The sequence below is a fragment of the Onthophagus taurus genome, chromosome 2, assembly GCF_036711975.1.
Source record: "Onthophagus taurus isolate NC chromosome 2, IU_Otau_3.0, whole genome shotgun sequence".
Classification (NCBI taxonomy): Eukaryota; Metazoa; Arthropoda; class Insecta; order Coleoptera; family Scarabaeidae; genus Onthophagus; species Onthophagus taurus.
This window is the reverse complement of record NC_091967.1, coordinates 2,638,755-2,652,377: the sequence shown is the minus strand read 5'-3', so window position 1 is coordinate 2,652,377 and position 13,623 is coordinate 2,638,755. Positions and strand designations below refer to the sequence as shown.

The window sequence follows — 13,623 nt, the reverse complement described above, 5'->3', positions numbered from 1 at the left end:
CGTTGTGTTACATAGCGTGTGCAATGATGATTTTTGTACTTTTGTTGAAATATCAGATTATGACAAATAATTAGAATGTGTTAAATATTAGTGATGGAACGGACAGTGATCATTTCAAAAATTTATTTCTCAAAAACTAAAAGCGATTATTCAAAACGACTTGTTGCATTAAAAAGAGGATACTTTAATTAATAATTGGTAATATTTCCACAAAGATCCTTCAAGAAATTAATTTTATAGCGAATTTTGAAAATCATCGATGAAAATTGCAACATCGAAGCTTTTATCAAAACTTTAAATATTGTTTTCTCAAAAACTAAAAGTTATTTGTCAAAACGGCTTGGTTCATTGGAAAGAGGACACTCTTATTAGCACTTTGGGAAATTTTCATACTCATATTCCAAAAAGTGGATTTTATACGAATTTTTAAAACTTAATCGGCGAAAATTCGGAAAAATTGCCGATCATTTCAAAAATTTATTTCTCAAAAACTAAAAGCGATTTTCCAAAACAGCTTGTTGCATTAAAAAGAGGATACTTTAATTAATAATTGGTAATATTTCCACAAAGATCCTTCAAGAAATTAATTTTATAGCGAATTTTGAAAATTATCGATGAAAATTGCAACATCGAAGCTTTTATCAAAACTTTAAATATTGTTTTCTCAAAAACTAAAAGTTATTTTTCAAAACGTGTTGGTTCATTGGAAAGAGGACACTTTTATTAACACTTTGGGAAATTTTCATACTCATATTCCAAAAAGTGGATTTTATACGAATTTTTAAAACTTAATCGGCGAAAATTCGGAAAAATTGCCGATCACTTCAAAAATTTATTTCTCAAAAACTAAAAGCGATTATTCAAAACGGCTTGTTGCATTAAAAAGAGGATACTTTAATTAATAATTGGTAATATTTCCACAAAAATCCTTCAAGAAATTAATTTTATAGCGAATTTTGAAAATTATCGATGAAAATTGCAACATCGAAAATTTTATCAAAACTTTAAATATTGTTTTCTCAAAAACTAAAAGTTATTTGTCAATACGGCTTGGTTCATTGGAAAGAGGACACTTTTATTAACACTTTGGGAAATTTTCATACTCATATTCCAAGAAGTGGATTTTATACGAATTTTTAAACCTTAATCGGCGAAAATTCGGAAAAATTGCCGATCATTTCAAAAATTTATTTCTCAAAAACTAAAAGTGATTTTTCAAAACGGCTTTTTGCATTAAAAAGAGGATACTTTAATTAATAATTGGTAATATTTCCACAAAAATCCTTCAAGAAATTATTTTTATAGCGAATTTTGAAAATTATCGAGGAAAATTGCAACATCGAAAATTTTATCAAAACTTTAAATATTGTTTTCTCAAAAACTAAAAGTTATTTGTCAAAACGGCTTGGTTCATTGGAAAGAGGACACTTTTATTAACACTTTGGGAAATTTTCATACTCATATTCCAAGAAGTGGATTTTATACGAATTTTTAAACCTTAATCGGCGAAAATTCGGAAAAATTGCCGATCATTTCAAAAATTTATTTCTCAAAAATTAAAAGCGATTATTCAAAACGGCTTGTTGCATTAAAAAGAGGATACTTTAATTAATAATTGGTAATATTTCCACAAAAATCCTTCAAGAAATTAATTTTATAACGAATTTTGAAAATTATCGATGAAAATTGCAACATCGAAAATTTTATCAAAACTTTAAATATTGTTTTCTCAAAAACTAAAAGTTATTTGTCAAAACGGCTTGGTTCATTGGAAAGAGGACACTTTTATTAGCACTTTGGGAAATTTTCATTCTCATATTCCAAGAAGCAGATTTTATATGAATTTTTAAACCTTAATCGGCGAAAATTCGGAAAAATTGCCGATCATTTCAAAAATTTATTTCTCAAAAACTAAAAGCGATTATTCAAAACGGCTTGTTGCATTAAGAAGGGGATACTTTAATTAATAATCGAAAGTGATAACAGCGACAATTCTGTTAGTAATGAATGTGATGATGAATTACAAGCGAAGAGAGGGAAACTAGACGAAACTGCAACAAGAGATTTTATGTATCGTATTGGGATTGTTACAATGAGGTTGCTAAAGATAAACCTGATATAAATAAAGTTGTACTCAATGATGAGTACTTGATTATTATCTGCAGTGTCCAACACCTAAAAGAGATACTAATTCCTGTAAATGGTGGAATATTTACTAACTATCCGTTCCACCACTATTAAATATCAGATATTTAAAAACTATGATAAATTTGTCTTACTATGCAGCTAATTTGATAAATTTTCTTAAAACAGCAACACGTTTATTTAAATTGGACGTTAAACACAACTCTGTGACAACCCAAAATTGGATTTCGTTGAATCGCCGAATAAGAACGTCGAGATTTGCCGTTATTTGCGCAAAATGATGCCTTCCAAACGTGTGATATAACAACTCGTATTCATGAACGCACCTAAAAATCAAAACAACTAAAAATATAATTTTTTAATTTTAAATAATCACCAAAAAAGATCCCAATCGAATAAAGTCATATAATAAGCCAATTCTTTTGTACTAAACAGTTCCAAGTCGCCATCAACACCTTGGGTTGCTTCTTCTTGTTCTGGTATACAAGTCTAAAGTAAAAAAGATTGAGTCAATATCAAAAAAGTTGATATTGATTCTTACCAAAGCATCTAAATGATCTTTTGGTGTAACAAAAATTCGACTGTTAATACTAATAGCTGTTGGAATACTGATATCGTTATCTTTAAAAACTACCCTTTCTCCAGTTGATTTAACCTCAACCAATAAAAGTTCTTCGCACGGCCTCATTTGTAATTTATCCGCCGCGAATAGTTTTATAGTCTCAGCAGATGCGTCAACTGGTAATCTTAAAGTACAATAAGTATGATCTGCACAATACACCCTAAAAATTACTATGAAAAAAGAGTTAAATTAAATACCTCAAAATAACTTAAAAATGATTCAACATACTATCATCTTGCGGCATAATAACAGTTCGATTATTTCCTGGGTCACAACCCGTAAATAAACTAACTGGTTGCCCATTAGTAGGAAGTTTCCATTTCTGCCCCTCTCGTAACTTCCGCTCATCTTTATACCGCTTTAATTGAGTCATAACATGGTGCATTAAAGACGCTTCCGATTGTAACGCCGAATTATGCAAAAAATCCGATTCCAAGTCTTTGGCGAGATCCTCTAAAAACTCGGTAACCGATTCATCTTCGAAAACCGGATGTCGTATCGTCGATATCCACTTATAAATGAATTGGACGACACGTCGTTTGCATGATAACATAAAATCGCGATCTTGCGTCGAAGATTCCATCCGATAATAACGTTCTAACTCATCGATTAAACGGTGAGTCGGCAAAAAAATGATGTGAGTTAATAAAAAATCGTCCATAAATGGATCTTGCGTTGTCGATATAAAATCGTTTGTCGTATAATTTACCGATTTTCCATCTAATCGTGTTTCTAAAAGATGTTCTAACATTTTTTGCGGAGTTCCAGCCATTACAGTATATCTAAATAATAAAATCAATTTAAAAAAGAAGTTTAAATACACGCGCCATATTTTTAATTTCACAGTAACGCCATCTTTTGTTGGATAGCTCAAATGATAATATTTAAATGAATACAAAAATTCGATATTGTTAATAGGCACTAATAATAACAATTCTAATAAATATTAATGTTTATGAAATGTCTAGAAACTTTCGTCTTAAGGCGTCTCTGTGTAAGTGTGATATTGGAAGATTAAACGTCAAACTGACAGTTAATTATTTGAAATGTCAAATTTGATAGATAAAACTTATAAAAAAAATTTTATATTTACTTGAAATGAGCCAATTTCGATTGAGAAGAGATTTTTTCTAAAATCAAAACGTCTCTTCCGTGTTCTTTTAAGCGAACGGTGTTTGCTTCGACGTCTCTTAAAATTCGATTGAAATCTTCTTTGTCGACACGCAAAAAGTGACAATTATGTTCGCGAAGAACGATTGTTGCCGCCCTATGAAATAAAAATCGTATATTTAATAAATTAATAACAATAATAACATTTAAAGTTGTTTTAGTTACCTTGGAGCGTCGTTTATTAAAGCTAATTTTCCGAAATCGTCGCCTTCATGTAAAGTCGTTACAGTTCCTTTTCCGTGTATAACGACGTCGACGGATCCCCTTAAGATAATAAACCACGATTTTCCTTCATCGCCTTGATGGAAAACTAATAACAACCAAAGTTAATTAAAATTTAAAAAAATTTGATTTAAACTTACGAACTGTGCTTGGTCTAGGATGACTTTCAAACATAATAACTCCAGCTAATTCTTTTTTAACTGAATTTGTTAAATGTGCTAAAGCTCGAACGTGCAATAATTCGTCGTAAATCGTTTCTAAATCGTCACTTGTTCTTTCGTGACTTCTAAAAACAATAAAATTAATTAATAGTTTAAATTTAAATTAATGAAGTTATGCAACCAAATTTACAAACGTACGGTTTTCGCAAAATCATTCTTAACATTGCATCTGGGCCCCGATTGATTAAAGTAGCTAAAGAATCTCTAATGTGATCCTCTGCAGTTGCCACGTCATCTAATGTTGGTAAACAAGTCGATGACCCGTCTTCGTCTTGCCAAAAACGGTACAAGAAACATTTATCTTTAAACGGTTTTTCCCTAGAAACTGTTTAAAAAAATTTTTACTTGATTTTTTGGAAAAGTGTTTTCTTTTTTTACCGTGGGCTATAACGCCTTCTTCTAACAAAGCTTGCCACATTCCCGTCGCTTGAACCCTCGTATGGACGCAACTCGACAGCTCTAAAAGCCAATCAACCAGTTCATTTCCTGGGGCACATCTTCTAACCAATCTTCCTGACGGTTTTCGATCTCTTAAACAAGTGTTTTGACCTTAAAAAAATAAAGAAAGATACTTCAATAAAATATTTATTATTTCAAAAATAAGTCTTTTGAGGCGAAATCTTGGTAAAGATAGCCGAGGTCGGGTTTATACCCCGAGGGGGTAAAATCGTCCCGTATACAGGGTGTCTCAGCGAGACCGGTCATTAGACGTTTCTGGGGTTCTGGCCAAACAAAAAATTTGAAAATGCAGACTTAAGTATTATCAATTACGTTCTCTTCATCTAAAATATTTTCAGATTTCTAACACTTCCGGTTATACCGGAAGTCGCCACCTACTTTATTTTTTTAAATGGAACACCCTGTATATTTTTACATATTTGGATTTGCCTGTTTTGAAGGTTTATAAACAACTTTACTTTTTGTAATTTGAACCAGCAATTCTCGAGTTATTCGAATTTTTCTAGAAAAATTTGCTCCAGCGGACATTTGTTCAAAAAATCATAGAACACTCAATTTTTGAGATATCAATTTAGGATTCAGAACATGCTTAAACAACATGATGGAGTATGTTTTGGTGCCGAGAACGGCTGTCTAGATCGTTTGGTCACTTTACTATGATACGTTAACTTTTCGAAATTTGGAAGCACCATAACTTCATTTTTTTAAATGGCACCCCCCATATTTTATTACTTAGTCGTCTTCGGCGTCTCATTTTACATCTTGTATATTCCATATGTCCTATGCCTAACATTAATAGTTTGAGAAATAATTAGGGTTTTTTGAAAAATGCTCACATATCATATGGATATTAACCTAGTGTGCCATGGAAAACAAATGTTTAATGACTTATTGACAAACGTCAAAGTCTAATTTAGGTTGTTTGATGCTTGTGAGTCTAAAACCAGTTAAAATGGATATTAATAACGTAAATAATGTTTATACAAATGAAGAAATCCATAATTTATTTATTGTGCACGAAAAGTGCGACAAAGTTCTTAGTAGAACTTGCAGAATGTTTAATGAAAATTATCCACATTTATCTCCGATGACAAAAGGTAAATTTAGAGGAATAGAAGCAAATTTTTTGCATTTTGGACGAATTAATCACGTGTTATTCTGACCAAAAAATGTAGTAGATAATGCAACGGAAGAGGTGAATACCTTGGCTTATTTCGAGCCCAGTCCCAACACCTCAATTCGAGCTGCCAAAGAAGATCTGGGAATCATACTACGAACTTTGTCGCGCTTTTCATGCAAAAAAAATAAATTAAGAATTTCTTGATTTGTGTAAATATTACTTTCGTTATTGTTATCGATTTTAACTCGTTTCAGTACTAATATTAAGGGACATAACAGATAATTATTAGCTCACATGCATCAAGTGACGTAAACAAGTGAGTCTTTGACAAGAACTCATTGAGAAGGCTTGTTTTTCATGGCACACTAGGCTAAATATCCATATGATATGTGTGCATTTTTCAAAAAACCCTAATTATCTCCCAAACTATTAATATTAGGTATGGGCCATATGGGATATAAAAGATGTAGAATGAGACACTGAAGACGACTAAAAAATAAAATATGGGGGGTGCCATTTAAAAAAATGAAGTTATGGTACTTCCAAATTTTGAAAAGTTAACGTGCCATAGTAAAGTGATCAAACGTTCTAGACCGCAGTTCTCGGCACCAAAACATACACCATCATGTTGCTTAAGCATGTTCTCAATCCTAAATTGATATCCCAAAAATTGAGTGTTTTCTGATTTTTTGAACAAATGTCTGCTGGAGCAGATTTTTCTAGAAAAATTCGAATAACTCGAGAACGACCGAATCAAATTGCAAAAAGTAAAGTTATTTATAAACCTTGAAAACAAACAAATCCAAATATGTAAAAATATACAGGGTGTTCCATTTAAAAAAATAAAGTTGGTGGCGACTTCCGGTATAACCGGAAGTGTAAGAAATCTGAAAATATTTTAGACGAAGAGATCTTAATTGATAATACTTAAGTCTGAATTCTCAAATTTTTATTTTCGCCAGAACCCCAGAAACGTCTAATGACCGGTCTCGCTGAGACACCCTGTATATTCTTATCGTTATCATTTGGGTCATATTAGAGATGAATCTTCTACTCAAGTTATTCAAAAATGGGTTCATTACTCAATAACCGCGGTTTGTTGTTATCATGATCTTTCGGCCCGAAAAGAGTAAATTGGTTAAATTACTAGTTCACAACATCTTATTCTCAAATGGGGAATATTTTCACCTTAATGGCTAAGTAAACAAGTAAAACTGTCGTTACTGAAGTTCAACAAATCTGAAACGGAAGCTACTTCACTCGCCAAAGATAACAATGTCGGCGCAAAGAATTACCGGCTCGTATTTTTTTGAAGAAGCAGAGGTCGAACATTGTAAATTCTGAGTGGTATACGGAAATGATTCGCAACTTTTTAATATTGTTGAATACAACATTTGAAGGGGTTAGTGCAAAAAGGGTATAAGTGCAAAATTTGAGATTTTGGTATAAACGCAGTTATGTACAGTTAAAGATGTGTTCTTTCAGGGCAAACAGGATATAAGTGCATTTTGACACTCCTAGCACCATCTATGGACAAGCAAATAAAGATACTGAAATAAAATGCCGGAAATGTTTGAGCATAAAGGGTATAAAGTCACTTATACCGTTTTTGCACTGAATTAAATAGGTTGGTGCGTCAATGTGACAAGTATCTTTCGTGTATTTCAAAGTTTTCAGAAAGTGTTTTTACTGCTTTCATTGTGAATTTCGTTGTGTAACTAATGTTTACTTGATGGTTTAATATACAACATAAATCAGAACAATGGATGATCATCAAGGTAAGTTCAAATAAGCCAATAAGTTTTTAGGTTAGAATTTATTCTTAAGTATTTTACTGTTGTAGAAGAAAGTGTACACCTTACACCTAAAAAAACACGGAAGAGGCAAAGAAACGAATGTGAATGGAACCGTAATAATAAGAAGAGGTTACGGACTGCAGGCTTGGAATATTTAGGCCACAGGAAAGTTATACATGCTAAGAGGGAGCTAAAAGAATATAACCATTTATGCAGATATCAAACAACAACAAGAACTTTTTGATAACTTTTATAAGCTACCGAGTTATGACTTACAAACTGCTTTTCTTTCCTCCTGTATTAAAAAAGAAACAGTTAGAAGGAAAAATGTGAGTGCCCAAGAAAATAGAAATTTTAGTACAACAATAACATTATTAAACAAAAGAGTTTGTAAACCATTTTTTCTCAAAACGTTTGACATATCCAATAGAAGATTTACATCAGTTTGTAAGAAAACTAACAGTTTAGGAATCTGTCAAACTGATCAGAGGGGAAAAGCTTCTAGCATTAATAAGATTGATGAAGCTAGTCGTTCCTTTACAATTCAACATATTAACAAATTTCCCAGATATAAAAGCCACTACTCCAGAAAAGACAATACAAACACCAGATATTTGGCACCTGGTCTTAATATAGTAAAAATGTATACGCTATATACCGAATTTTGCAATGAGAACCGAAAACCCCCTGTAAAATTGTCGTATTACAGAAATTTATTCAATACAAAATTTAATCTCAAATTTCATAAACCACACAGCGACACTTGTACAAAATTTGACAGTTTACAAAATCTTATTAAACATTCCCAGGATGAGACAGTTTTACGCACTAGTAAAGTAAAATTAGAGGTGCATCAACGAAAAGCAGAAAAAGCAGTAAACTGCAAAGCAATAGATATAGAAAATCACAAACTTTCAGCAGACATCGTAGTAATATGTTTCGATTTACAACAGACTCTTCCTACACCTTTACTTACAAATTCAAAAACATTTTATCTTCGGCAGTTATGGACATATAATTTTGGTGTACACAATTTAGTCACCGGAAAATCAGATATGTACAGGGTGGGCAAATTTGGGTGTTATTATAGGCTATCTCAGAAACTATAAGAGATACGAAAAAAGTAGGTGCCATGTCCCGATCTCTTTTTTCGAGACTAACCCAATCCCGCAAACACCAAACCTCTATCTTCTTTTGTTTTTAAGTTATAGCCAAAAAGTCAAATTTTCGTGATTTCAAAAAATGCTCATATTTCGTTTATTTTTGAAATTAGAGAAATGAGGTTGATACGTTCTTAAGACACTTTTTTAAGTAGAATATACTGCCGTTGAAAAATTTTAAAAATATTTGATAATTTTTGAGATACAACACAAAGTTGTATTTTTTTAAATACAAACTATACTTGATTATGATGTTAATGAAAAGAGCATATTTTTAGCTTTTCAATGATGTATCGCATGTATGGTGCATTTGCGGAAAATAAGCGTTAATTTTCAATTCCAAAATAGTAAGCGCTAAAGTTCAAAATTTTGATTATAGTAGGCGGATTCGGACAGTAATTACTACCTAATTGCTGTATGGTTTTGCACGAATATGACAGAAAGTTGGTCTTGTACTATTAAGCTAAGTGTCCACTTGCGAGAAATGCTCTCCAGAAAAGCTATCGAGAGTATATTTTCTGGTGGACACGCATCTGAGAGTAACTATCAGAGAGTCCCCACAAACTTTCGGAGAGTAAACACGTTGAGATTTGTACTCAAGTGGACACGCACAATTTATCTATCGTGAGAGTAACTGTCAAAAACCAAACAAGGTTCGAATTTTGCTGCGAGTAGCTGCGAGTTTTCTCAATATAACCCCTTTAAAGATAACACCTAAAAGAAAATAGTCCCAAGAAGAAATATTTGAATTAATTGAAGTGTATGAAGAAAATTCAATTCTTTGGAATATCACATCTAATGAACATAGAAATTGGGAAGCGAAGGATGTAATTTTAACAAGTATTGGACAGAAATTTAAACGGGATTTGTACCATTAGTAATAGTAACTTCTGACAACATATTTTGGTGTTCTGGCAGTAAAATTAAGTCTTCTGCTAAAAGTATTTGATTTTTAGTAGTAGTGTGTAGTCTTCTGTAAGAAGGATGTGCTTCATTTGCAATATCTAGTTTTTCACTAGCAATACTTAGTCTTTTGCCAGCAATATCTAATCTTTTGCAGCAATATCTAGTCTTCTACCAACAGTATTTCGTCTTCTGGTAGTAGTGTGCAGTCTTCTGTAAGAAGAATCTGCTTCATTTGCAACATCTAGTCTTTCATTAGTAGTACTTAGTCTTCTGCCAGCAATATCTAGTCTCTTACAGCAATTGAGGCGTTTAAGTTTATATTTTCTAATAATTGTCCAAAATACTGCCAAGCCACTATTAAGCTATCACGTGTACGACAATAAACTTATAGTTTGCATTTATAAGTGCCATTAAAGCAATCGAGTTCACTTTTTTGTGATTCCAGTATGCCAAATAACTAACAATTTGACAACGAATGTTGATATTTGTTGACACCCAGCTCTAATCTACGCCAAATCCATGATTTAACCCAACAGCTTCTTTTTATTTTTTTTTTTTTGAAATTTTGTACAACACTATTGCACTTGCAATTTTGTTTACATCCATGTTTACAAACACCAAGCACTGAAAGAAAATAAATTTGACTTTCCATAGCACGGACACATTTCACTAGTGGACACGGTCCTGAGAGAACTGTCTGAGAGGAAGCTCTCGGAAGTTTTGTAGATGCTCTCGGAAAGCTAAAACAGTCTCAAGTGGACACAGAGTTGAGAGTAGATATCGAGAGTTACTCTCAGAAGTTTCTCTCAAGTGGACACCTAGCTTTATGCAGGATAAAGTTGGTTTTGTACCAACGAATAAAAACTTTGAATAGTTGATTTAAATTTCTCAGTGTCTTATCCCTAACTTTGTTCACCAACAAAAATGATTTAGTAGATAAAGTTTGTTTATTAAAAATACAAGAAACGTATTAATTAATGAATAATTAAATATGAACAACAACTTCAGGAAGTAAACAGTCACAGACTGTCATCCTTTACTAAACTTACTGGTTGTAAGGTTACAACAGTATTAATGAATGAAATATTCGGTAGTATTTTCTCAGTTTTCCCCAAACATAAGATTCATAAGTTTTTTGATATTAGCAACCTTTTCTTTTGAAATTGGGTGAGATAGAGGAAGATTAGGGATCATAAACTGAGCAGTGGACTTTCCATTGAAACGATGATTATATGGGATATGGAGCCTTATCTATTCTATCATTTATTTTATCGCTTTATGTATTTAAAAATAATGAGGAATTTTTAAGCGGGAAACTCGTTTCGAAAAATTCATGAATGAAATGATCAGTAAACTCACGTTGCTATAGTAACTAAGTGGCATTTAACGTTTTCCTCGCCTACTATAATTAAAATTTTGAATATTAATCTTTAATATTTTAGAATTAAAAAATAACGCTTATTTTCCCCAAATACACCATGCGTGCAATACATTATTGGGAAGCTAAAAATATGCTCTTTTCAGCAACACCATAATCTACTATAGTTTGTATTTAAAAAAGTACAACTTTGTGTTGTATCTCAAAAATCATCAAATATTTTTAAAATTTTTCAACGGCAGTATATTCTACTTAAAAAAGTGTCTTAAGAACGTATCAACCTCATTCCTCTAATTTCAAAAATAAACGAAATATGAGCATTTTTTGAAATCACGAAAATTTGACTTTTTGGCTATAACTAAAAAACAAAAGAAGATAGAGGTTTGGTGTTTGCGGGATTGGGTTAGTCTCGAAAAAAGAGACCGGGACATGGCACCTACTTTTTTCGTATCTCTTATAGTTTCTGAGATAGCCTATAATAACAGCCAAATTTGCCCACCCTGTACACTTGGGATGAAACGGTTGCCTCCAGGGGTTCCCAGGAGATCGGATCATGTCTTCTTGAATATTTCAAATCACTGCCCCAAAACATAACCAATGTTATCGCTTTTAGTGACTCCTGCGGAGGACAAAATAAGAACAAAAACGTGTGCAAGCTGCTAATGTTTCTGGTTAACTCTACTAATATTGAAGAAATCGACCATAAATTTTTGGAATCAGGGCACACGTACATGGAGTGCGATAGAGACTTTGCCCTTATTGCAAAAAATAAGAGAAAGAATCCTCAAGTATTTGTTCCCGATCACTGGCATGAAGTTATTAAAAAGTCATCAACGAAATTCGCTGTTCATAAAATGACACAAGAGAAATTCTACAGTTTTGAACAGCTGAAAGCTATACGTGATCCAAAAAAAGATACTTCTGGACATCCTATTAAATTTCGAGAAATAAACCACTTCAGATACGACAAACGACAAGAAACGTTTTCTTTTGAGTTTAAAGACACCCTAGAAATATCATTTCCCTTTAGGACATGTATATGCACCTCGGCTTTTCCTGGACGTCCATCGTTTTCCATATTTACACAGCTTCATACAGAGGCTAATAAAATCAAGTTTGACAAATGGAAAAATCTACAAACCCTTCTGGAATTTATTCCTCCAATATACCATCCATTTTATAAAAACATGGCTCATGAAGAACCACTGAAAAAGATGAAGAAGAAAACAAAGAAAACATCACGAGAGGCGCCAAAGAAAACTAAAAATATAGAAGTGCCTTCCAGCTCAACTGCCATATCCAACGATGACAGTGATTCTGATATTGCATCTTATCTAGATTCTGATTATGAGTAATATTACTATTTTATGTACCAACGTTTATCGATTACCTTTGTTACTTTCTCTTGTATTTACTTAATAAAGTTTTTTTTGTGGTGAAAAATTGTTTTACGCAAAAAGGGTATAAGTGCAAAAACCTTTGAAAAAGCATGTAGCCATGCATCGTGGTTCAAACTTTTCTTCTCTAATAAAATATGAACAATACATCTGGCAGTTTATACAGACTCATATTTTATTGTTGAATTTTAAAAGTTGAAGTAACTTTAGGATCAAATAACTCAGCAATACAAAAAAGCTATTTGTACCCTTTTTGCACTAACCCCCTCATTAATTGTAGAATATTTTTGAAACATTCCGATATAAAAAAATAGTTGAAAAACATTCTTAGAGAAATAATGAAACAAAGCTTTATAGCAAATCCAGATACTTGTCAAAGGATTCCAGGGGACACACTGCGGGACATTTCTACACATACAATATCTACACTGCAGTGAATCGATAACGTAAAACGGTGATGGTTAACCGCATTTGTACAAACGGCATAATACCGTAAGAAAAGTTTCTATTCTCTTTTTTGAATGCGATTTTAAAGAGATGTGAAATAAAAAAACTTACTTAAAAGTAATGTTCTTAACGCCCAACCTATTCGTCCGATTGCGGCGGTCGGTTTTTCTGTTATCGGAGTGGCGGGATTTGGTTGATCCGGCGATTGACATCTTCGTGAAGGTGGTGTTGCTTTTTCTTGCATCGATCCGCGACCACTCGCACCTATTCCTTAATAAAAATTATTATTCTAAAAGTTTTGCATTTCATTTTCAATTGGTAAAAATTAAATAAGGTTTGATAATTACAAATAAAACGTAACATCAAAGCGATATTTTTAAGCGAATTCTAATTGCATTAATAACCGGTAATTAGAGGACGCAAATAGGTTAATTAGTTCTTCCGGAATGTTCGGGTTCACTTGCACGGTGCTCAAAGTAAACATTTCCACTTGATCAATAGGTTACAAATTCAATTCTAGTTTCCCATTTCTAATTGCTCATCTTTTATAACAATTTGATTTAAATTTAATGGAAAAAAA

General features: G+C 32.3%; 1 protein-coding gene across 6 annotated transcripts in view; it reads right to left on the bottom strand.

The window, feature by feature from the left end:
- LOC111419213 (Exchange protein directly activated by cAMP) overlaps nt 1–13,623 on the bottom strand; it is a 44,781-nt gene that overhangs the window by 1,969 nt on the left and 29,189 nt on the right. For 4 of the 6 annotated variants that reach the window (XR_011639554.1, XM_071193881.1, XM_071193879.1 and 1 more), the window contains 10 exons: nt 13,155–13,313; nt 4,759–4,929; nt 4,519–4,705; nt 4,300–4,445; nt 4,103–4,247; nt 3,861–4,034; nt 2,996–3,549; nt 2,687–2,937; nt 2,522–2,634; nt 2,280–2,471 (listed from right to left, as the gene is read on the bottom strand). Coding sequence is in view for 5 of the 6 variants with exons in the window: in XM_071193881.1 (XP_071049982.1) it covers nt 2,280–2,471; nt 2,522–2,634; nt 2,687–2,937; nt 2,996–3,549; nt 3,861–4,034; nt 4,103–4,247; nt 4,300–4,445; nt 4,519–4,705; nt 4,759–4,929; nt 13,155–13,313 (2,092 nt within the window). In the remaining variant the exon portion in view is untranslated. The remainder of the gene's footprint in view (nt 1–2,279; nt 2,472–2,521; nt 2,635–2,686; nt 2,938–2,995; nt 3,550–3,860; nt 4,035–4,102; nt 4,248–4,299; nt 4,446–4,518; nt 4,706–4,758; nt 4,930–13,154; nt 13,314–13,623) is intronic. The other 2 variants (XM_071193880.1, XM_023051993.2) reach the window with 1 other exon arrangement.